The following is a 24524-nucleotide window of genomic DNA, read 5'->3' on the forward strand; positions in this document are numbered from 1 at the left end:
TTTTAAGACCAGGAGATGTCCTTTACAGAAACCTTCCTCTGTATTAGTCTCCTCACCTTGTGGAGTCTTTTTTTGGTTCTTTTTTTCGGAGCTGGGGACCGAACCCAGGGCCTTGCGCTTCCTAGGCAAGCGCTCTACCACTGAGCTAAATCCCCAACCCCACCTTGTGGAGTCTTTAGGAATGTACTTGGGGCGTCTTGGTTGGTGATTAGCATATCACCTGCTAGTAGCATGGGAAAGTTGGAGAAGAGGCAGGCATTCCTAATGGAGAAAAATATAAATGTGCTCATATAAGCTCTGTATTACCTGTCAAATCATATTTGTGCTTAAAGATTTTCCTTCAGTAACTAAGTTGAAGCCCAGATGTGAGTTATCTTGAGAGAAGTTGATACTCTAAGCAGATAGTTGTTTACATGGTGTGAGGCTCAAAAGATGTTTGTCTCCTTCAGCACTTCATGAGATCCATACATATCAGTCACATCAGCCTCAGTCCAGGCCTGCTCTTACCTGCCTGTGCCCCTGCTGTTGCCCATGTTTGAAAGCATCCAAATGATCCGAACTACAATTTCCTGAGACCAGCCTGGATCTAGGGCTCCTGCCTACATAAACACAAAGGAGGGATATCCCTGTCTGTTCCAGCCCCATGGCTGGTGTTGCTGCTGGGCACATGTTGGCTTTTAACTTCTCCCCTTCCTTTACCTCCCCCCAAAATTGACTAGCACTCAGAGGGCTGGTGATGAAAGGCTCAGTCTTGTGATAATCCTGAAAGTGTGCCACGCCTCTTCAGACTGGCTGCTTCTATTACATTTCCAGGTCTGACTTACTCCCAAAGGGAGCAGCAGTACCTCTGCACAAGGCCTGCTGGGCTCCAGCCTTCTTGTGGAGAGACACTGGGGAGGGACAGGACAGGTCACTGTTGTGGGCATGTGTGTATCCTTCCACATTCTCCTTTTACAGGCCCTGCTGGGACCTCTGACTTTCTTGGGTTGGTTCTTAGTGCTACTTCTTTTACAGACTACACTTTATAGAACTAATTAGATTACCTGTTTATTTAATGTGAGTTTGTGCCTTTTTGTCTCAATCTTCCAATACAGGTATATTGGGGAAAAAAAGCAGTCTAATAAAATCCTAGACAGAGTTTTTTTGGAGTCCAGCTTATTGGTGATATTCCTATGTCCATTTTTCAACTTAGATACCCTTAAAGTTCCTACTGATGTCTCCCCACTTTATTTACCAGGAGAGGATTATGAAAAGATACAGTGGTGTTTCTGACATTTTATGTAAATAAAGTATTCCTTGTCCAAAAAAGTCAATTCCAGTATGGATTCGGGCTGGGGGTGTAATGTAATTCAGTGATAGTATTTACCTAACAGGCATGAAAAAAAGTCACATTAAAAAAGTCCCTTGTCAGTTCAGCTTTCTTATGCAGCAATGCATATCTCAACAGTCACTTTTGCTTTTGTCTCTCTTACTCTACTAAGTAATACATTTATTTATTTACTTATTTATTATGATTTGTTTATTTTATGAGTACACTATCACTGTCTTCAGACATACCAGAAGAGGGCATCAGATCCCATTACAGATGGTTGTGAGCCACCTTGTGGTTGCTGGGAATTGAACTCAGGACCTCTGGAAGAACAGTTTAACCACTCTTAACCACTGAGCCATCTCTCCAGCTCGCTCTTTCTTCCTTCCTTCCTTCCTCTCTTTCTTTCTTTCTTTCTTTCTTTTTCTTCCTTCCTTCCTTCCTTCCTTCCTTCCTTCCTTCCTTCCTTCCTTCCTTCCTTCTTTCTTTAAGTCATGGACTTAAAATACTTCATTATTTTCAGGGCAAAAACAGCAAGACAAGCAAGATGTAAATTTGGCAACTGCCTGGAAGAACTCTCCCTTTTGAGCAGCTGCATGGTGAAGAGGTTGGGTGGGTAGAAAGAATGAAAAAGCCCAAAGCATTCTAAAAAGAAAAAAAATTAAACTTTGAGGGCTAGAGAGATGGCTCAGCACTTAAGAGCATGTACTGTTCTTCTAGAGGACCTGAGTTCAGTTCCTACCACCTACATCACAGTTTACAACTGCCTGTAACTCCAGCTCCAGGGGAATCTGAAGCTTCAAGTCTCCACAGTCACCTGCACTCTGGTGTACACACACACACACACACACACACACACACACACACACACACACACACAGCTTGGCCTGGTGTACACACACACACACACACACACACACACACACACACACAGCTTGGCCTAAAAGAGAATACTAGACGAGGTTTGTTAATTTCACTACAAGTGGGCAAGATTAATTCCACTGGTATGCTTGATACCCAGAGGGGAAAAGTAATTCCTTGCAACTGGAGTTAGAATGGTTATGAGCCACCATGTGGGTGATGGGAACCAAACCCGAAGTCAGACATCAGTAACTGCTCTTTACCTCTGAGCCCTCTTCAGCCCTTTCAGTTTTCCTTATTACTGTGTTTATGGCTACATGCAGGAATCAAAGGACAACTTTGAGTGATTCTTGTCTTCCCTCCAGGGGTAAAGCTCAGGTGGTTAGAGTTGGTAGCAGAGGTTGTCCCCTCCTTAATTTTGAGAACGAATCACAGCAGTTCTAATGGCCTGTAAGCTGAAGATAGCCCAAACTGGACTCAAACTTGGGAGTAGTCATACAGTCAAAACAGTTTTTGGAAATACATCACTACACCTGGTTCCAGAACATATAAAGTAGCGGGGTGTTTGTGGATTCTTGAGACAAGGCATCACTGAGTAGCTGGTACTACAGTTGTGCTAAAAGGTAGAAATCACTAACTTAGCTTTCAAGCGTTGAATTTTATGTTAAAACTCCATTTCCTTAGGGAAGTCATAATTATAAAAACCATCCTATGCACAATCCCTCCGCCCTCAAAAATAAAGACCCAAAAATCTAAAGGAAATAATAAACCGAAGTGTCTGGCAAAGTAAATAATCATAAATATACGCCAAATAGCAACGAATTGTTTTCATTCACTGATGGCTCTCTGGAATTTTTTTTTTTTTTTTTTTTGCTTTGTATTCAACAAAATTAGTTTCGAGTTTGGCGTGGTGGTGTAATCTCGGCTGAGGTGGGAGAATCAGCTTGGTGTGCATAACAAGCCCCAGGACTAAAAAGCAAGATTGTCTCAGATGAAAAAAAAAAACCCCTCAAACGACGACCACTGAGTCACTTAAAAGAATGAAGTGCTCTGAGACCCCCTATGGGGGCGCCAAGGAACTTGAGATATTACTTGTGGTGTGGGCGAGGGAGGCCGAACAGATTACAGTGAGCCTCCGGGTCCCGACCACTCCCGGCTTCTGAAGGTGGGTAGGCGGCAGGGAAGACCGTACACCGCGGGACCGCGAACCAGTCCGAGTCCGGGAGCCACGGCAACTTCCGCCCGCGCCCTCGCGCAAAGCAGACTGGGAGTACCGGGCCTGGGCGGCCGCGCCACCACCCACTCGCACGTCGGTGCGGGCGGTGTGGCGTCCGGGGTGGATGACACGTTGGACACGCCTCTGGGGTGGGGGGCGGTCTTCACTCCGCCTCTGGGCTATAGAGTCCCGCCTCTGTTCCCCAACCGCACCCCAAAGCCCTAGACGTTCAGGATCCACCTCCTACGGAAGCCGAAGCGCAGTCAGAATCCGGAAGAAAAACAATCCGGAGGGAGCTGTGCTGCTGAGACCGGAGACCAAGGGCTGCTCCGGCTCGCAGTAGCTGCAGCGCTGAGACACGAACCTACAGCATTACCACGAAGGAATAATGACGACTGCGAGTCTAAGGAAGCCGAGCGCACCAAAAGAGCTTATGCTCAGGTGAGAACACAGGTGTTGGCTGGTAGGTTCCTGGCGGTTAGCTGTCTTCAGCCCAGTCTGATTTATGGGGCTGGGTTTCAAAACCACAGTGGGATCAAGGCTGCCCTAGTTTAGACACCCAGATTCTGTCAGGCCAGTATGTAGGCTATGTATGCTAGGACTGATGCACGCTCTAAACTTGGGCTGCCGAGTTGGTCACTGCAGATGCTCCCAAGCAAGTGTCCAGTTGTTTTTTTGGAGCACACAGGTTTAGACTGCTAAGGACCAACATTCTCCTCTTCAGCTGTAGATTAGAAGTTTTGTTCCTACTTTTCAGCAGTCCATCATGGGGTCTTCTTGATCCGGCTGTGATCTCTAGAAATCCGAAATCAGATTTAGATAAGATCCTTTAGCGAGGTGAAACCTGGTCTCATGCTTGCTCTTTAATCACGAGGAACACCGCTAATCGTCCAATAAATCACGGTGCATGGATTTGTTACTAATCATTAAAACTGAAAATTGGGATGACAAATCCCGAGTTCTAGTCTTTATCCACTTAGAGTTCCTGGGAATACAAGGAGCCATTGAGTAAAAGGGTTACCTGCCGTAGTCCTCTGCTAGACAGCAGGGGGAGACTGTAACCAGACGAAGTAACAGGAGGGCTTGAGAAGCGGTTTTTTTAGTATTTTATCTTCACGGGGAGAGCCAGGGAGCTGCCTTAAGCTAGCCAAGAATTTTTTTTGTTTTGTTTTGTTTACAATTCATGCTTTAAGACCACATACCTCTGAGAACAGGATCTGGTGGAGAGGAGATGTTTTAGAATAGCCTGCCCTGTCCTTTCTGGGTGGATCTTGAGGGTCTTATGCTTCAGTGCCTCAGTATTCCTGGAACTCACAGGTTTCATCTCTGTATAGGCTGAGTTCCTGCTTGCTCTGTCCCAGAGACAGTCTGGGCTTCTTGGGCTGTTGCTATAGCAACACCCTCGCTGAAGGCTTCTATAAGTCTTTGCCTTTTTTTGAGCTTCTGATGGTATTTAAGAACTGCTAATTATTTTTCCTGATATTGAGACTTGTAAAGAGCAGAAATTGGAATGTTATGTTCCAACTGATGACTTTTCTCAATAGAGAGTAGACTCTTGAGACAGATATTAAGAAACCTGTTACTCAGAAACTTGTACCTAGGCTCAATGAAGGCCTTAGCAGAGTTTGTTGTGCTCCAAGGATCTGCAAGGTAAGAGTGAGGAAGGGAATATGCTGTCAACTTTGTTCTTTCTGAATTCCTGTTCTCAGAGCTCTGAAGCATGCGGTCATGTACAGTCAACCTCTAACTCCTTCCTGGTGCTCTTCGGAACCCATAGGTTAAGGAGTGGGCATTCAGAGTTGCTGCCTGAGCCATAAAGGATGAGTGAGGTGTAGGGGCTGATGGGCTAATAGGTTCCTGTCTATCAAACTCATCATCCTCTCCTTCTGGCCAATGGCTTTTGAGCTCCCCTGGGCAGCTCTGTGTCAGGTACTGCCAGGTAACTGTAGACCTTCCTAGAAGAGCCAGTTCACGGGAAGAGGTTCCTGCTTTCGGGACAGAGAAGGGAAGGTAAAAGCTGTGTAGTCCATCACTCCTGTTCCTCTTTTCCTACCACAAGACGCACAAACAAGTTGAACATAGTACTACACAACTTTAATCTCAGAATTTAGGAAGCAGAAGAAGACTGATCTCTATCTAAGGCGTTTGAGGCCAGCCAGGGCTGCATAGTAAGACACAGCCTGAAAAAACAAAAAACAAAAAACAAAAAAAAAACAAAATCCATGAAACAAACATGCCGACACATTTCCAATGATCACTGTAGTGGAAGCCTTAAACGTGTCTAGGTCTCTGCCCATTATCTGGAAAAATCTTAGCTTCCATTCTCCGTGACTTAACATCCTCTCCACAGCATACACGTTGTAACATGGAATGTGGCCTCTGCAGCCCCCACTGTGGACCTCAGTGACCTACTTCAACTGAACAACGAAGACCTGAATCTGGACATATATATCATTGGGTAGGTGTCTAGGGGGCCCCACCCCCATCCCTGTAGAGGACTAATGTAACTTGTCCTCCCTCATTTTGGAGTCTGAAGGTCTTGTTTTGAGCTTTCATCCTCAGTGGGTCCTGTCTTGTGTTTCTTGTCCTGGGTCAGCAATGGTCATGGATAGAAGGGCAGCAGCCACACAGCTGGGGAAGGGAGACCTCTTGGTTTTCAGAACCCAGGTCTGATGCTATGTGTGGGAGAGGCAGTGTCCTCCAGGCCAGGGATGAGCCTCTGGCTTGGAATGGTCAGTTTGCAGGAAATGAATTATGGGATCATAAGCCTTCTTTCTGATGCTGCCTTTGAGGACCCATGGAGCAGTTTCTTCATGGATATGCTTTCTCCACTGAACCTTGTCAAGGTAAGCTAAGTTTACAGGCAATGGAGGAATGTGTGTCACCTACTCTGACTCTAATTGCTTGTCCGATAGGTTTCCCTTTCTCCCTTTCAGCTAACCATTTGTCTGATGCATTCCTCTTTCTCCACTCAGCGTTTCATGTTCTTTCCCATTCATTAAAGGTTTAACCCTCACATACTACACTTGGCTCCCTGGAACTCCTGCCTTCCTCATGCTGTCCCAGTGTGCCTGGGTCTGAGCTATGAGTCCAGGGGTCAGTTTCACACCTAGGTATTTCTCACCTTGGGAGAATTCCTAGTGGTAATGCATCAGGGCTTTTCAATATCTCAGTGCTCACTCCTGTCCTACCCTCTGGTCTCTTCTTACTGCCCAGCATGAAATCTCTGGAGTATAGTACTTGCTACAATTTATGGAGTGTTGATTTGATGTTAAGCATTATAAGTAAGCTCTTGGTGTGTGTTATTTTTCAGTCTTAACTCTCGAGATAGAAATACTTTACAGATAAACCCAAAGCTAAGAAATCACATGGGCTCTCTAGAATCCGAATCCAGATTTTTCACGTCTCTGGCTTTTGTTCTAAACTATCATATTTTATTGCTCTGCTTATGTATGCTAAGACTGACAGGTAATTCCAAAGCTAACCTGCTGATATCACAGAGAACATGGATATCAAGTTCTGAGGGGCTCAGAAGTTGGAAGAGGGGAAGACAGGTGTAGTGCAAAGTGGTTCTTAGTCTGAGGGACCAGTGCACTTTGGGGACTTCGGGGATTCATTAGACCATAGCAGACTGACTGGAAGGTTTTAGGCCCCTGGGTTTTTTGTTTTTTTGTTTTTTTGTTTTTTTTGGTTCTTTTTTTCGGAGCTGGGGACCGAACCCAGGGCCTTGCGCTTCCTAGGTAAGCGCTCTACCACTGAGCTAAATCCCCAGCCCCAGGCCCCTGGGTTTTATTTCTGCCCTGTACCCACAATGAATGAACCAACTCCTTTTTTTTTTTCCAGAGCTGGGGACCTAACCCAGGGCCTTGCGCTTGCTAGGCAAGCACTCTACTACTGAGCTAAATCCCCAACCCCATGAACCAACTCCTAATCAGAGTATCTAGTTCACAGCTTCTTGGAAATACCAGAATTCTTTTGTTCCCTTTCTAGGATGAGTTTTATTCTTCAGTAGAAATTCAGTTACCTGGTTTGCCCAGGGATATTGAAGCAAGAGCTGTGTGGCTCTGAGAAAGAGAAATGCAAGACTTGGTTCTCCTGAGGCTGGGTAGTGTCAACCCCAGAACCCTTAGGTTTCCCACAGAACAAACTGAGATGCCTCTTCTAGAAGACTTGGAGCTATTCATGGAGGGAAGAACCTCCTGTCCCAAAACTCATTTCTTCCTAAGATTCCGTGACTCCTTGTGCCTTGACAAATTGGCAAGGGATTGGTAGGATGGAATGGAGCCACCCTACCAACTTAGCTCAACTTGTGTCAGGGCCCAACCCATTCCACTCATGTGGCCTCCTAAAATTGAGGTCTAGGAACACAAAGCATATGTCTCTCCTTTCCTTAGCCAAATAGATGGGCAAACCCTATTTATAGCTGGTTCCTTGTGGGGATTTACCAGCTGTTGTGAATTCAGAGGACCCTTTTTGGCAGTCCAGTGTCTAGTCACCTCCTGCCAGTCCCCACAGCTCCTTCAATTTAGTTTCTTCGCACTGGAACTTTCCCTGGAAGGCTCTAGTTTTTCCTCACAACCCCCCCCCCATTCTCCCAGTCTCACACTCCCTGCCCTGTTCCCTGCTTCCTGCTGCTCTCTCACCAAGTGCACTGGTCTTTGTGCGAAAGCCCAGTGGCCCAAACCTGCTATGTTAGTTAGGATTAAATGTAACTCCACTCCTGAATCTTATCTGTTTCTTGGTTTCTGTCCTGACCCTGGGATTTCGTCCCTCATAAAATAACTCTGCCCAGATTTCTATTGTCATAGATAGTTGTGAATGGGAGAAATAGAAAACTATAGCTCAGTGGTAGAGCCTATATAGGTTTAAGTCCTGTTACAAAAACAAAAACAAAAAATTAAGACGACTTAGAGAGTAGGTTAGTATTACATATGTAGCAACCCAGAGGGCTCAGGCTCCAGAACCTCCCTTGCTCAGTACTGAGTTTGGGGACCTCCCTACTTTGACTCTTTTGCAGTGCTGGGGCTGCCCTTGGATTGGGGGATCAGGTTTCATAATTCCTGGAAGGCACCAGTACAGCTCCCCACCCGGAGATTTCCTCCTTGGCCTTTGCACCTCATGCTCCGGAAACAGCTACTGGAGTGGTGGACAATCCAGCCCTGAGAAAGAGGGTCACTAGGGGTGGGCTTTTCCCACCCCACCTCTGCAGTCACTAGTAGTAGGCATTTGGCAATCCCCAAACCGTCTTCCTAGTTCCTCTGCCTCCCAGAATCTCAATGCTGCACAAGCAAGCTAGGGAGCAAGCTAGGAACAGTGATTCGTGACAGCTGGGGGAAAGCTTGGCCTCTCCTGGGTGTTAGCTACTTTCCCCTCCAGAGCCTCCATGCTCAACACTTACTTCATGTGCACTGCCCTGGTGGACATTCAGCCAGAGTCTGAAGTTATTTACTTTTTTGCAACTGTGTCTCATAGACTGGCTTTAAACTCCTTATTCTCCTGCCTCTACCCCCTGAGCAGTAGGATTACAGGCATATGCCATCATGCCTAACTTTCTAGTTATCACACCACACACACACACACACACACACACACACACACACACACACACACCAATTTAAATGGTACTGTTTTACTGGGCTAGAACATGTATAGAAAAGTATTCAGATGCTTACCCAGCATGCATAGAGTTCTGAAATTGGTCCTCAGCATTAGGAATGGGTGTAGTAAGTAGGTGTAGAGTCAGTTAATTCTTGCATTTGAATTGCTATCAGTCAACTCAAGATTCAGAACTGCACCCTAAAAGTGTCTCTCTTGTTCTTGCTTATGTTGAAGAGTCCCTAAGCCAAAGTGGGTATGGGAGCACATACCTGTAATCCCAGCACTCAAGAGGCTAAGGCAGGAGGATTGGCAGTTAAAGATCTACCTGGGGGGTTGGGGATTTGGCTCAGTGGTAGAGCGCTTGCCTAGGAAGCGCAAGGTCCTGGGTTCAATCCCCAGCCCCCAAAAAAAGAAAAGAAAAAAAAAAGATCTACCTGGGACACCTAGCAAGACCCTGTATCAAAAGGGGAGTAGGGTGGAGAGATGTCTCAGTGGGTTAGGACACTTGTTGCAATGGCTTCTCCAGGAGTTTGGATCCCAGCACCCATATATGAGCACTATGGGGGAGTGGAGAGAGGAGACTCACTGGGTTTACTGGCCACCAGCCTAGCTCCAGGGTGAGTGAGGGATCCTGTTCCAAAGGAACAAGGTGGAAATTGATAGAACAGAACACCCAATAACCTCCACAATGCTCACCTACACACAGATATACACTGAACCAAAAAAATAACACCTTCATGTAGGCATGGTGTTATCCTGCTTCATTCGATGGGAAGAGAGGCTAAAAGATGTGGAAGTCTCCAGGGCTCTTAGGACAGCATATGTAAGAGAAGCAGCTCCATGGCCATGGGCTGGCTGGGCAAGCAGTGCCTTTCTAGTGGCGAGCTGCCCTGGAAGCCCCCTGGAACACATTGTTTGCAGTTCAGAGGAAAAAAGGAAAAAGCTGAAATTTAGACTTAAACTGGGCTCCATAGACTTTCAGGCAGGGATTTGCATGTGGTTTCAGACTCTTAAAAGTCCCTAGTTGGGCTTAGTAGGGATGCAATTGGCCTTCGCAGTTTAATAAATGACCTTTGCCCTTCGATGCAGATCTCTCAAGTCCGTATGCAGGGGCTTCTCTTACTGGTCTTTGCCAAGTATCAGCATTTGCCCTACATCCAGATCATCTCTACAAAATCCATTCCTACTGGCCTCTACGGGTACTGGGTAAGGACTGAGCTCTGGTCTGAGACTTGAGCTAACAAGGGACGCTTTGCAAAGCTAAGCAAAACAGGGGAAGTCAACTGAGTCTGCATATTCTGTGTAGCCTAGGACCCTGCATACCCATCCCCATAACCCACCCCACACCCTGCCATCCCAGCAGGGCCTGGATATTCCTGAGATCCTAGATTTGGGTATTGAGCTTTGTGCATGGAAGAATTAGCTGGGAAGCTGTGTGTCTATGGCTGAAATCCTGGGGGAGGTAAGACAGCCTCTCCTCAGACCCAGCGTGGGAAAAGAGGGGTATGTATACAATCCAGAGTCTCTCCCCACCCTTCTTCCCACCTTTCCTACCAGGGGAACAAAGGGGGAATCAACATCTGTCTGAAGCTTTACGGCTACTATGTCAGCATCGTCAACTGCCACCTGCCTCCCCACATGTACAACAATGACCAGCGCCTGGAGCACTTTGACCGCATCTTGGAGAGTCTGACTTTTGAGGGATATGATGTCCCCAACATCCTGGACCATGAGTGAGCCTGAAGCTACAAACTGTCATCCCTGTCCTCTCCCGTGCCAGCCAGACTAGCATTGACCAAGTCTACTCTCCTGCCAGTCAGGAGGGCTCCCTCTCCCAACCCCTTTCCTGGTGTCCCATCTGCTATACCACTCAGCTTTGCCTGCTTGATGTCTCCTTTCCTCTGGCCTCTCTGTCCTTCCTAGGAACCCTGGACAACTGTAAACATCCCCGGTCAAGGCCCTGGTGGTTCCTGAGTTCACCCAGGGCTGTTTATTAGCTTGTCCTGATGGGCAGCTTGGGAGCAGGAGGTAGAGCCTTCCTCATATTTGCCATGTGCTCCTCTGGGAAAGCCCTTTAACTTAAGTAATAGCACTGGAGCCAAGGACTGTCCTATAGGACCTAAGCTTGTCCTGGCCTTCACCTGCTGCTCTCCTGGAGTCTAGCTGCTTACCTTCCCCTCAGCTTTTTCCCCCTCAGCAGCTCTTGTGCTCAACAGGCCCGTGCCTCTTCACTGACCTCATCGCAAACCCTCAGGCTGCCCTCCTTTTTTTCCTGAAGCCTCATTCTGTGGTTTGGAGACATGAACTTTCGAATCGAGGACTTTGGGCTGCTCTTTGTTCAGGAGTGTATAACAAAGAAGCGCTACAAAGAGCTGTGGGAGAAAGATCAGGTATTAAGTGAGCAGATGTCTGGGGTAGGGAATGTGAGTTTGTGTGAATGTGTGTGTGTGTGAGTGTGTGTGTGTGTGAATGTATATGTGCGTGTATATGTGTGTGAGTGTGTGTGTTAGTGTGTGTGCGTGAATGTGTGTGTATGTGTGTGAGTGTGTGTGAGTGAGTGTGTGTGTACATGTGTGTGTGAGTGTGTGTATGTGAATGTGTATGTGTGTATATGTGTGTGTGAGTGTGTGTGTGAGTGAGTGTGTGTGTACATGTGTGAGTGTGTGTTAGTGTGTGCGTGAATGTGTGTGCGTGTGCGAGTGTGTGTTTGAGTGTGTGTGAGTGTATGTGTGTTAGTGTGTGTGTGAATGTGTGTGTGAGTGTGAGTGTGTGTGAATGTGTATGTGTGTGTATATGTGTGAGTGTGAGTGTGTGTGAATGTGTATGTGTGTGAATATGTATGTGTGTATATGTGTGTGAGTGTGTGTGTGAGTGTATGTGTGTTAGTGTGTTTGCGTGAATGTGTGTGTGAGTGTGTGTGTGAGTGAGTGTGTGTGTACATGTGTGAGTGTGTGTGTAAGTGTGTGTGAGTGTATGTGTGTTAGTGTGTGTGCGTGAATGTGTGTGAGTGTATGTGTGTTAGTGTGTGTGTGAATGTGTGTGTGAGTGTGTGTGAGAGTGTGTATGTGTGTGTGAGTGTGTGTGAATGTGTGTGAGTGTGTGTGTGAGAGTGTGTGAGTGTGTGTGTGAGTGTGTGTGTGCATGCGTGTGTGTGATCAGAACCTATTATGGAGGTCTGCGAAATGTTCAGAGAACAACAGTGATCACATTGTCTGGGATCTGTTCTCCTTTATCCATGGGTTGGGAAGAAGAGTCTAACCAGGTTTTGCATGAGGAGATGGGGCAGCCATATCGTGAGTGCTGATCTTCACCTAGAGAAATCATTGGCATGGTCAAGAATAGAGAGCCAGGCTGGGCATACCTGTTCGTACCTATAATCTTAGCACTCAGGAGACTGAGGCAGGAGGATTGTTTTTTTTTGTTTTGTTTTGTTTTGTTTTTGTTTTTTAAATATTTATTTATTTATTTTATGTGTAAGTACACTATAACTGTCTTCAGACACACCAGAAGAGGGCATCAGATCTCATTACAGATGGTTGTGAGCCACCATGTGGTTGCTGGGATTTGAACTCAGGACCTCGGGAAGAACAGTCAGTGCTCTCAACCGCTGAGCCATCTCTCCAGCCCCAGGAGGATTGTTTTGATTTTGATGCCACCCTGGCTACATTAGCTCCAGCCAAGTCTAAGCTACAGTGTGAAATCTTGGCATCCCCCTAAAAAGAGCTAGGAGAAGGTGCTTTGGGGAGCCCTGGCATAATAACATACATCAGCCTCTCCTCTCCCCAGCCTGGTTACCTCTTAGAGAAGAATAGCCACCCCTTTGGGGGCTTTGGCTTTCCTATGTCCTCTGACACAAGCTTCCTAATAACCTCCAGACAGTGGGAACTCAACGCCTGCTGTCTACAGAGGGAAGGGAGCAGAGAAAATGTCAGGCAGCTGCTTCCCTGGTCCTATAAAGTCCCATTTTTCAGAAGATGTGGGGCTGCTGAAGCAATGACTGCAAGGAGGGTGGGCTGACCTAGTGACTGTGAGGAGATGGGGACTGTGTCTGTATCTACAGCTCTTCATTGCCAAGAAACAGGACCAGCTGCTCCGGGAGTTCCAGGAAGGCCCACTGCTCTTCCCACCCACCTACAAGTTTGACAGGCACTCCAACAACTATGACACCAGGTGAGGAGGACATCAGTGCCGAGGAGGCTCTGGAAGTCTTAGAATACCAGCCACCCCTAGTAGCAGGGTGGAGGTTAGGGCATGCCACAGAGTAGAAATGTTAGAAGGGCAGGAATGAATCCAGCCATCACCTCTCCGGAGTGGAACCTGCTGGCCCTTTCTTAGGCTCTGACTGCGGGAACTTCCCAGACTGGTCTGAGAGAGGGAGGAAAGGCTCATATCAGCAAGAATGGAGTATCGGGGAGAAGGTTTTTGAAGGAGAGGCTAAAGGAAATGGCAGAGGCAGCCCTGGCTTAGGAGGGGGAGCACCAAAGCATTCTGGGAGCCTCTTCTTCTCAAGGCCTTCTAGACCTCATACATGGGTGCAGAAAGGTTATCTAAGATAGTTACAAAGTTCCCCGGCCCCAAACTCAGAGTGAGTCAACTACTGTGTAAGGAGATGAAAAATACTGGAAAACCAGACATGGGTTTGCACAGCTGTAATCCTTGCCTGGGGAGGGGCAGGCTAAGCCACCCTTTGCTACACAGCAAATTCAAAGCCAACTAGGGCTATGTGAGACCCTGTCTTTAAACAAAACAGCAACACCCACCCAAAAAAAGGGAAAAACTTCCCAGACATTGACAGTCTTCACAGCCATCTTCACCAGCTGCAAGGTGGTCTGGCTCTGCTGCTGGCCGTCAGGAAGTGGGGTGCTCAGTGTCCATAGCTTAGTAAGAGTTGGCTGAGACCTTACCTATGCTTAGCCCAGGACGAGGCACCCAGCGGGCACGGGCGATATCTACGGTTAATATTTAACTTGATCTCTTCAGGTGGGGGTGGGGGTGGTCTTACACGAAGACCAAGAGCTGAGAAAGGACCAGGTGACTACCAAAACCTGAGGCTTAAATGGAGAACAAGAACAACTCTGGCAGCAGGTTCCCAACAAGTTGATTGTTAGTTGGGGAGACACCAGCAGGGTGACCCAGACCCCTAGCAGTAAAAGGGGGACTAGGTATCTACAGCAGGCCAGGATAAAAGGTAGCTATGGACTTCATGTATGGAAATGTTTGACAAAGCCTAAATGTCCTTACTAAGGAAACAGGAAAGGATACACCATCTCAGGGATACAGAGCAAGACAGGGCTAGGGCTAGGGCAGTCTACACAAGAAAAGGCAATGCACTCTGGAGACAGAGGGCATCCTGGCAGCAGAATAGGCTGGAAAATAGGTAAGAGGACAAGTTCTGGCTGGCTGATGTGACTGTAGCTGCAGGGAGATGCTGCTCTGCTCTTTGCAGCCATTCACTGAACTTGAGTAGTAACATGGAACTTAGCAGGCCTCAATAACCGTCTGGTGCCTTGGAGGCCAGCACCTCAAGACGTCAGTGTGCACTGAAGGTGTCACTTGGTGTTAAAATAGTTAGCTAGCACATGCAAGGCCCTGGGTTCAAGCCTGAGCAAGTAGGAGCAATCCCCTTTGGGCATAGGATAGAGACTACAGCAGACTCTAAGTCCTGACAAGCAGCTAGATCTGGTAGTAAGTACAGGCCCCAGGGAGCTTAGCCAATGGCTGAGCTGGGTTCAGATGTGTGTCTGAGCATAGTACTTTTCACCTGTGCCATTTCATCTAAGCACAGTGCTCGGCCTGCAGCTCTGTGGGATAGTGCCTGCCTAGCATGCATAAAGCCCTAGTTGCCCCCTCCCTCCATTCAAACACAAATAATTCATAACCAGTCTTTCCAGCAGGAGCAAAGGGAGAGCATGAAGACAACAAAACAAAACACCGCTAAGGAAGATGGAGATCTTTATTGTTGTATAATAGCTCACTGTGGCTGACACTGAGCTCTTACCATGTTCCAGGTGTTGTGCAAAAAGATTCGCACCATTTAATTCTGCACATATATTTAATCCCACCACTCAGGAGGCAGAGGCAGATGAATCTCTGAGTTTGAGACCAGCCTGGTCTACAGAGTAGTTCAGGAAGGTCAAGGGCTACACAGAGAAACCCTGTTATGTAGCCCTGGCTGGTCTAGAAGACATGATTCTTATGCTTCTGCCTCTCAGGTGGCTGGGATTATATTTTACTTGTATTTTTTTGGTGTGTTTTTGTGAGCATGTATATATGTACAGAGGTCAGTGTCTCTTTTCATTGCTCTCCGTCTTGTTTGGTTTTGTTTTTTCTTTTTTTTTTTTTTGGTTCTTTTTTTCGGAGCTGGGGACCGAACCCAGGGCCTTGCGCTTCCTAGGTAAGCGCTCTACCACTGAGCTAAATCCCCAGCCCAGTTTTGTTTTTTCTAAGACAGGGACTCTGTGTTGTCCTGGCTGTCCTGGAACTCATCCAGTAGACCAGGCTGGTCTGGAACTCAGATCTGCTGGTCTCTGCCTCCTGAGTACCGGAATTAAAGCCTCCAGACCAGGCTTTGGTTGGATGTTTTGTTTTGTTTTAAAGGCAGGGTCTCTCACTGAATCTGGCAGTCACCGTTTGTCTGGCCGTAGTCTTGCTGATCAGGTAGTGCTGGGATTCGGCTATCTCTGAGAGACATCCCCATCCCTGGGATTACAGGCATTTATTTTAAAATGTGCTGAGAATCTACACTCTGGCCCTAGACAGGAGTATTTCAATCATGATGTCCACTATTCCTGCCTAGGCACCCCTCTGTGGTTAGGCTCCAGACCCACTGAAAACAGCTGGGCAGTCAGATGGGCAGTCAGATGGACTGGGGCTAAGATTCTTCCTGAATCACAAAGCTGCTTACTACCCAGCGTGCTGCCTGCCTCAAATCCTAGGACATCTATGCAGTTTGCTGGTGGAATTATTATGTGTGAGGTACTGGGTAGTGAGCCACTGCGGGTCTCTTGATACCCAGAGCACGGAACCTGCATCTAATTTGTGTTTGTCCCGGGTATAAGCACAGCATCTAGCCGGTGGTTTGCTTTGGTTTGGTTTGGTTTGGTTTGGTTTGGTTTGGTTTGGTTTCTTTTTTTTTTTTTTTTTTGGTTCTTTTTTTTCGGAGCTGGGGACCGAACCCAGGGCCCTGCGCTTCCTAGGCAAGCGCTCTACCACTGAGCTAAATCCCCAGCCCCTTTAGCCAGTGTTTTAATTGGGAGCCTGAGAACAATTTTCGAGCCAGACTAGCAAAGGGACCCACCGATGACAGGGACTTTTTGGAACTCGATGTACCTCTCTAGAACTCAATGAAGTGCCAAAGGAAGTTGGAAGCCAGAGACAGGAGGGAGGTGTCAATTAGACTTGTCAAGAAGAGGCTTGTTTGTTTGTTTGTTTGTTTGTTTGTTTGTTTGTTTTTGCAGGAGGGTTGAATCCAGAGTCCCACGTGCACTAGGCAGGTCTTCTGCCTCAGCTATACACCTTAGGACATACACGAAGGAGGCAGCGATGTTGGTAGACAGGAAGGGCGGGCTCTAGTCCTTGAGCAGCACTGATGAGTAACACTGGGAGTGGATAAGACCTTAGCCTGTGTAGCTGTCCTAAGTGACTATAGGTGATTTGTGTCTCACTATACAAAGTGACTGTGGATGGTTTGTGTGCAGAGCTCAGAATGCAGTGTTCATTAGCTGTGCAGTGTTCCCGAGCCAAGATGTAATGAGAACCGAGGTCAGCTCCATTACAGGGGAGGGTGGAGGGGCTGAGGGCAGGGTGGAAATCCTATTAGACTCAGGTATTGCACCAGGTGTTGTTACAGTAATCATTATGGATGCAGACTGGGCAGATTGAGCAGGGGATATTGTGATCAAAGCTAGTCAAGACTTGTGTCACGGACACATTAAGTGTCTGACCAGCTAACCATGCTCCAGAGTTCAATGAGGCACTTCAAATCTGTCCATAGGGAGCTAAAGTGAATCGTGCTCTCATACAGACACCAAACACAGAGTATCATGTGCACAGCTCCTCTGGGGTCAGTAGGTTGGCTCCCTGTGGGGTTTTGGTTGGTTGGTTGGGTTGGGTTTTTTTGTTGTTTTTTTTTTTGTTTGTTTTGTTTTGTTTTGTTTTGTTTTAGAATCTAGAGAATCTTGCAGTTTTTGCCTTTAGTTTTCTGAAAGTGAAGTGTGTTCATTCATTTGAGAGACAGTTATATTGAAACCATCCATTCAGATAGCCTCCTTGAGGTTGATGGATACTGTAGACAGCTCTGGCTGCTCTGAAGGGAGGTGCTCTGGGAGAGGAGGGGCAGAGGAAGCACAAGCCGTGGGCCAACACACAGCTTCCACCAGATCAGAGTAGCCTGTCTCAGCTTTAGAAAAACTAGGACTTGTAAGACAGGACCGTGGGAAACGGTGGAGAAACTGCTCAGAGGGTTACAACACTCATTACATGTGCAGGGGACCCAGGTTTGGTTCCCAGCGCCTACACAGCAGCCATAACCATCTATCACTCCAGTTCCAGAGGTTCTTTGGGTACTGTGAACATAAACTTACATGCAGGCAACACACATATACATAAAATAAAAGTGAATAATCTTTTTTAAAAGATGAAAGACAGCACCACTGGAAAGATTGGAGCAGTCAATAGGACAGGTGTCACAGTGCATAATACACTAAGGATCCACTTTTAAATTACAAGAAATGTGGGACTTGAAGGATAGATACAATAATATTTGAACATATTTAATTTGCATTTTGTTTGCCAAACAACGAAGTCGAGGAACTGGAGGTATAGCTCAGTAATGGTCACCTATACCCTGGCTTCCATTTAGCACTGCAAAAAGAATCTCCTTGACTCTCTTTGGTTTGCTTGGTTTTTGTTTTTTTCCCTGTTGTGAGATAAGAGTCCCGGGGGCTGGAGAGATGGCTCAGCGGTTAAGAGCACCCGACTGCTCTTCCAGAGGTCCTGAGTTCAATTCCCAGCAACCACATGGTGGCTCACAACCATCTGTAAAGAGATCCGATGCCCTCTTCTGGTGTGTCTGAAGACAGCGACAGTGTACTTATATATAATAAATGAGTAAATCTTTAAAAAAAAAAAAGATAAGAGTCCCACTATAGAGCCCCCGCTGTCCTCTAGCTTGCTATGTAGACCAATCCGGCCCTGAACTCACAGAGATTCACCTGACTCTGCTAGGGTTAAAGGTGCACTACCACACCTGCCCTGCCGACCCTGCTTGTCAATCTTTCTTACTTGACATTTGGTAAGCCTTGTTGGAAGAGATGAACAATACAGATGCTAAAGAAAAGGTAGGAAGAAGGGCTGGCTGAGAAATGCTGAGGAGGGAGGAGGCCGATGCTGGCTCAGGACTGCAGACACAAAGGTCTGGGTTCTTGGTTAATTCTCAGAATTGGGGAGAGTGTGGGCTTTAAAGACATGCATTGTGCGTCTCTCATCATGGTGCAAGCCTTGCTGGGCATCTCATGCTCATGGTGACCAACAACACAGGGGCTAGGCAGTTTCTCAGTAATGCCGACACTGGGGAAGCAGAGGCAGGTGGATCTGTGAGTTCCAGGCCATCCCGGTCTACAGAGTGAGTCCCGGCTGTGCAAGGGGCACTTAGTAAGACCCTGTCTCTGAACAAACAACAAAAACCCCAGAAAGGTGAGCATCTGGAAACAGCCTTAGGAGCTGACAAGCAGAAGGTGGTTTAGCCAGAGTTTCCACTTTTTGGCCACTCCTTGACACCTCAGCCCCTTTGAAGTAAGTTCTGTTATCACACAGTCTGAAAGTTCAGGAAACTGAGCTGCAGAGAGGTGAAGTCATTTGCCGGAGGGGACAGCTCTGGAATTACCAGACCAGAGCCTTCCTCCGACTGGCCTCTGATTCCAGAGTCTCAGTTTACCTTGCTATCATTCACTGAAAGACGTGCTGCTGCTTAACAATGCACTGGAAGTCCTTGGTAAAAATAGGACTGAAGAAAGCGGGAGATGGCAACTTTCACAGTGATTGAGACATAGAAGACTGTACGTTATGACTGGATGCATTTTTTGTTGTTGTTGTTGGGTTGTTTGAGACAGGATTTCTCTGTATAGCCCTGGCTGTCCTAGAACTTGCTCTCTAGACCAGGCTGGCTTTGAACTCACAGAGATCCATCAGCCTCTGCCTCTGTGGTCCTGAGATTAAAGGTGTGCACCGCCATGCCTAACTGGAAAGCATTTTTTTTCTATTTTGGGTTTATTTTTTGTTGTTGTTTGTTGCTTACTCTTCTGTTTGTGGTTTGTGCATGTGTACATGTAGGTAGATGCACTTGCCCATCACCTGTGCATGTGTCTGCGGATATCAGAGGCCAGCATCCATGCCGTCCTCTATCACTCCACAGCTTTTTACAATTTTAATTATTTTCTTTATTTTATGTGTTTTGCCCACCTGTGTCTGTGCACCTCGTGCACGCCTGCTGTCCACAGACATCAGAAGAGGGAATCAGATCCCCTGGAATTGGAGTTATAGGTGGTCGTTAACATTCGTGGTTGCTGGGAATTAAACCCAGGTCCTCTGAAAGAGCAGCCAGTGCTCCTTACTGCTGAGCCATCTCTCCAGTGCCTTCCTCCCTCCTTGAGACAGGAGCTCACTCTGTAGTCAATACTGGCTTGGAACTCTGTACAGCCCAGGTTGAGCTCAAAGTCAAAATGGCCTTCCTGCCTTAGCCAGCCAGGTGCTGGGATTGTAGGCATGAGCCACCATGCCTGGCTTTCTTTTTGGAGTGGGAGAGAATATGAATGAACATGAATATGAATGTGTGTAGGCCAGATGTTAGTGTCTAGTGTCTCCAATTGTTTGGTTTTCCTTTTAAAAATTAAACATATTTTACATTTTTGGTGAGTGGAGAGGGTACTTTTGCAATAGCATGTGTATAATCAAAGAACAGCTTCTGAGCATTGGTTCTCACTTTCACATTCTGGGTATCGAGCTCAGGTTGTCAAACTTGGTGGCAAACACCTTTACTCCTTGCCCCCCCCCTTTTTTTTCTTTTTTCTTTGTGGGGTCAGGTGGAGATAGGTCTCTATGTAGCCCTGGTTGTCTTAGAACTCACTGTGTAGACCAGGCTGACCTCTACCTCCTCAGGGCTAAGATTAAAGGCATGCACTACCAACCCTGGCTCCCACCTCACTCTTTGAAACAGCGTCACTTTCTAAGCTGGAGCTCACCAGCTCAGTTCTACTGGCCTCAGTGATCTGGCCTCCCCCAGGGGTCTGCCTGCCACCCCTCTCCTTAGTACTATGCTTACTTTAGTTTTGAGTTTTACAAGGATTTTCATTCAGACCCTCTTCCTTACATGGCAAGCTCTTTCTGATAACTCTTGAGAACAAAGACTGACAGTGAGAGTTGGGATCTAGCGCAGGTGAGAGTGTTTGCCTGGTATTGACAGAAGCCCGAAGGCGGATAGCACCACATGAACTGGGCATCGCCTGTACACCGATGAAGGCAGGAGGACGAGAAGTTCAGAGTCATCCTCCAGGGTGTGGAGAGTTTGAGGCCAGCCTGGACTGCAGGCGACCCCGTCTAACCACACTGACCGAGTTCTACAGGCAGTTTGTTTCAGACAGAGGCCTGTTCTAGTTGTCTGAGCAGCCCTGTGAGGTAACAGCTGCTCTCATCTCCATTTTGAAGAAGAGGGAGCTGCAGCCTAAGAGGGTTAGTGTGGTGGTTAAGAGCACGTGCTCTGTGGTCAGGCTGCTTGCTTGGCCTGGAGTCCTGGATGCACCACTTAGTAACTCTGTGGCTTTGGGAAATGATTCCCATTCTAAGGCTCAGTCTCCCTCCTGTAAAGGGTGAGTGGTAACCCTACTAACCACAGGCCTGTGGCAAGCATTCCCCAAATTCAAGTCTGAGTCCCTACATCTTCAAAACCCAACCTAGGTTCTTTTCTGTTTTGTTTTTCTTTAAGGAGTGCCTTAAATGGAACATCCCTAAATTGCAGCTTAATTGATAAACATGTGGGCTTAGCAGAGGGTCGGTGGTTGATGCTGCTGTTTCTGTTGGATACTCGTCACCTGCCAGAAGTCTTTGAGTGCTGGTAGACCCTGAAGCAGACACATGGAGGCACATTCCTGCTCATGCCAACTCTTTTCTTCCCATTCTTTTCCTCCTAAGTGAGAAAAAACGCAAGCCTGCGTGGACTGACCGAATCCTGTGGAGGTTGAAGCGGCAGCCAGCCAAGGCCAACCCCTCCGGCTTCTTGTTGACACAGAAGGACTATGTCAGCCACATGACATACAGCATCAGTGACCATAAGCCTGTCACTGGCACCTTCGACTTGGAGGTGAACTTCTGGGCTTCCCAAAACCTGGCAGAGGGATAGCTGTGCTGGCCACACTACCAAACCCTCGGGGTTGGGTTGTAAAGTCAGGCAGTCTCAGGGGACACCTGTAGGAGGACATGATTGTCTTTCCTCCCAGCTCAGGTATCCCAGTGCTTCTAGGAACTGTTGATGGCTCTCTCTGTCAGAAGCATGTTGAGGCCCTCTGTGTATAGGCTTCTGTTTCCTCTTGGTTTTCTCCCTGGAGGTTAATGAGTTTCATCATGCTTATTACCTACTATGTGAAGTAGAACTTCCTTTTATTTGTCCTAATTGTGTCTAGATCGAGTTGCAGAGGGAGCTCTGCCCATCCTTTATATCTTGCCACCTAATAACAGTGCACCGCTGGCCATGCTAAACTGCCTTTCCTCTCAGCTCCAGTACTGGTCCTTCCACATTTTTACAGCTGTTCTCACCAGAGCCTTTCCCTACAAATCTGAATTGGGGCCTTAGAGGCAGAAACCTCGGAAGAGAGTGGCTGTCAGTCTGTCTTCCTTTCTTTCTTTCTTTCTTCCTTTCTTTCTTTCTTTCTTTCTCTTTTTTAAAGATTTATTTATTTATTTTATATATGTGAGTACACTGTCACTCTCTTCAGACACAACAGAAGAGGGCATCAGATCCCATTACAGATGGCTGTGAGCCACCATGTGGTTGCTGGGAATTGAACTCAGGACCTCTGGAAGAGCAGTCAGTGCTCTTAACCGCTGAGCCATCTCTCCAGCCCTCCAGCCCTCCACCCCCCCGACCTCTTTTCTTAAACCAGGTCCCTTTTCCCATATCCATGCACACCCTCAGTTCTGGGCTTTGTGCTGTTTACCTGCTTCTAGACCCCATTCCCCTGGCAGGGCAAGCATTCCCTGTGACAAGCCTTTGGTTCTTTCTCTTTCCTACTGGCCAGCTAGGGTCAGCTAAAGTAGCCTAGCAAAGTTCTATGCCCACTGCTCTAGGTGTCCCTGTTGCCCCTACCACTCTAGCAGAACACAATAAGGAACAGTTGCCTTAAGGATTTCAGCCTACCACTCACCCCTGTGTACAGCTGAACCCACTGATGTCTGTCCCACTGATCACTATGATGCCTGAATACCTGTGGACCAAGGAGAACGACATGCTGATCAACTACACCTCCACCCCAGAGTTCCTCAGCAGCCCCTGGGACTGGATCGGACTATACAAGGTGATATGGCAGGCAAGGCAGGGAGTCCATTATCCCCTGGTTTGTCCATCACTGGGGCCCACAGGAGCTGGCCAGAGACAACTGAAGAGCTTACTCTGGTTCACCCCAGGGACCCTGTCCAACTTAGGGCCTGTCAGGAAAGAGAAGACTTAGTGTTAAGACAAACCCTGGCAGTAAGACCATCTTTTCCTTAGGACTTTCATACCCTCCTCAGCCCTGACTGACTGCCTGATCCCCACTCACAGGTGGGGATGCGACACATTAATGACTATGTATCCTATGTCTGGGTCGGTGACAACCAAGTCTCCCGTGGTAACAACCCAAACCAGGTACGTCTCTGACATGCAGAATTGCCTAAACATTCTTGTCTTCTGGAAGGAAGGAAGAAAGTGTTTGGATAATTTACCACTATACTGGGAATGGCTCAAGCCCTAGAACTGACCCCATTCCTGTTGCCCCAGGTGTATATCAACATCAGTGCTATCCCTGACACGGAGGAGCAGTTTCTTCTCTGTTACTATAGCAACAACCTGCACTCTATAGTGGGGATAAGTCAACCCTTCAAGGTAAGGGGTTGCTGTTGGGAGAAGGGGAAGGTTACTTTGAAGGATCTGGGAGGCACACTATGGGCTATGCCCATGGAGCTCTATCTGTTGGGTGGTGGGCGGACCATCAGGAAAGTAGGTAAGAACTCTGCTCACCTCTTCTGCTACATGTTTTACCCCTGCAGATCCCGTCCGGCTTCTTTTTGAGAGAGGACACACTGTCTGAGCTTGAACCACAGCTCTGAGCCCAGATGGGAGTGAATGAATCCAGGGCGGAGGCTAGAGCTGGAAGCCAGCTGTGCTTCAGCACTGCCAGCAGCGCTGGGTCTGGCCCAGCCCCTGAGGAGGCATCTGAGTTTCCTCCAGCTCCCCACCTCCCAGGGGAGCTCAGCCAACCTCCTCTGCTCTCTCTAGTCCAGATGAACTGGCCCTTTAATACAGGTTTTTTATTACAGAGATGTGATTGAAACAGAGTAGTGTGTCAATGGCGAGGTCTTGGAGACTGTCCACTGCACATAGACTTGCTTGCTTCCACTAGCTTGCATGCCATTTCTTTTTTCTCCCTCTCATCCACACATAAACACTCCCTCTCACATCCAAGCAGTCGTGCCAGGCACATGCCCTATCTGGCACAGGCCTGCATTCCTATCACACCATCCTGGGCCTCCTCGGGCTGCCCGGGGTGGGGGAGATGTTCACATTTGTACAGGCCCTGTAAATTGGGTGGCACAAACAGCACCAGGTTCCAAAAGTCTTGGAATCTCATGGTTTGTTCCCACGGGGATGACAGAGGCTCTGAGAGCCCTGCTTTCAGCTGAAGCACTGTGGCGGAAGTAGATAGCAATGCCCATCTCTACTCTAAGAGTGGGATCTGACCAGGAAGTTCTAGGGCCTCAGGTTAGCTTCTGCAGAGGAGTGGAGCCCCATGTCCCCACCCGCCTGCCCTTTACAGACAGTTGACCGGTGGAGGAGGAGCCTTAGCCACTGTCCTCTAGAGTGGTCTTCAGATCAAGCTCATCTGCTGCCACTCCCAGCCTGAGTCATTGGCAAAGCACTGCTCCTCCCCCGGGCCCTGCTGGGACCTAGAAGTGGGGAGCAGCAGAGGAACTAGACTGGACATTTTGAAGGAGCTAGTGGCAAGAAGAAGACTCAGCACTTTCCAGGTGCCATGTGGATAGCCTATCCGTACCCGACAGATGCCTTCTGCCAACAGTGACTCAACACCTCTCCCAGGATACACCTCAGGGAGTCTAGCCCTGTGATTCTCTGTCCATCTTGTGACCTAAGTCATAAGTCACTCTAGCTGCTCTAGGTTCTGTATTCTATCCTGGGAGCCACTGGGTGTTAAGAACCCCCAGGCTCATAGTGAGCTGTTGCTGTGTGTTCTCTGTGTGCTGTTACAGCAGAGGGTAATTATAAAGATGGCATTCACA

At 47.7% G+C, this 24524-nt stretch overlaps 1 protein-coding gene across 2 annotated transcripts; it reads left to right on the plus strand.

Annotated features, from left to right (window-relative positions):
• Positions 1-3647: 3647 nt before the first annotated feature.
• Positions 3648-24524, plus strand: Inpp5k (inositol polyphosphate-5-phosphatase K). 2 transcript variants are annotated; one of them, XM_087570571.1, is made up of 12 exons: positions 3648-3827; positions 5772-5844; positions 6124-6232; positions 10074-10190; positions 10542-10717; positions 11263-11374; positions 13045-13154; positions 21168-21336; positions 22409-22546; positions 22792-22875; positions 23008-23112; positions 23277-24524. In XM_087570571.1, the coding sequence occupies exons 3-12, from the start codon at positions 6134-6136 to the stop codon at positions 23334-23336; spliced, it is 1170 nt and encodes a 389-aa protein (XP_087426697.1). In that variant the 5' UTR covers positions 3648-3827; positions 5772-5844; positions 6124-6133; the 3' UTR covers positions 23337-24524. The 2 variants fall into 2 exon arrangements, with proteins under 2 accessions (XP_087426697.1, NP_001013881.1); NM_001013859.1 differs by having other exon boundaries at positions 3665-3827; positions 5737-5844; positions 23277-23547.

The sequence above is a fragment of the Rattus norvegicus genome, chromosome 10 (genome assembly GCF_021556685.1).
Source record: "Rattus norvegicus strain SHRSP/BbbUtx chromosome 10, alternate assembly SHRSP_T2T, whole genome shotgun sequence".
Taxonomy (NCBI): domain Eukaryota; kingdom Metazoa; phylum Chordata; class Mammalia; order Rodentia; family Muridae; genus Rattus; species Rattus norvegicus.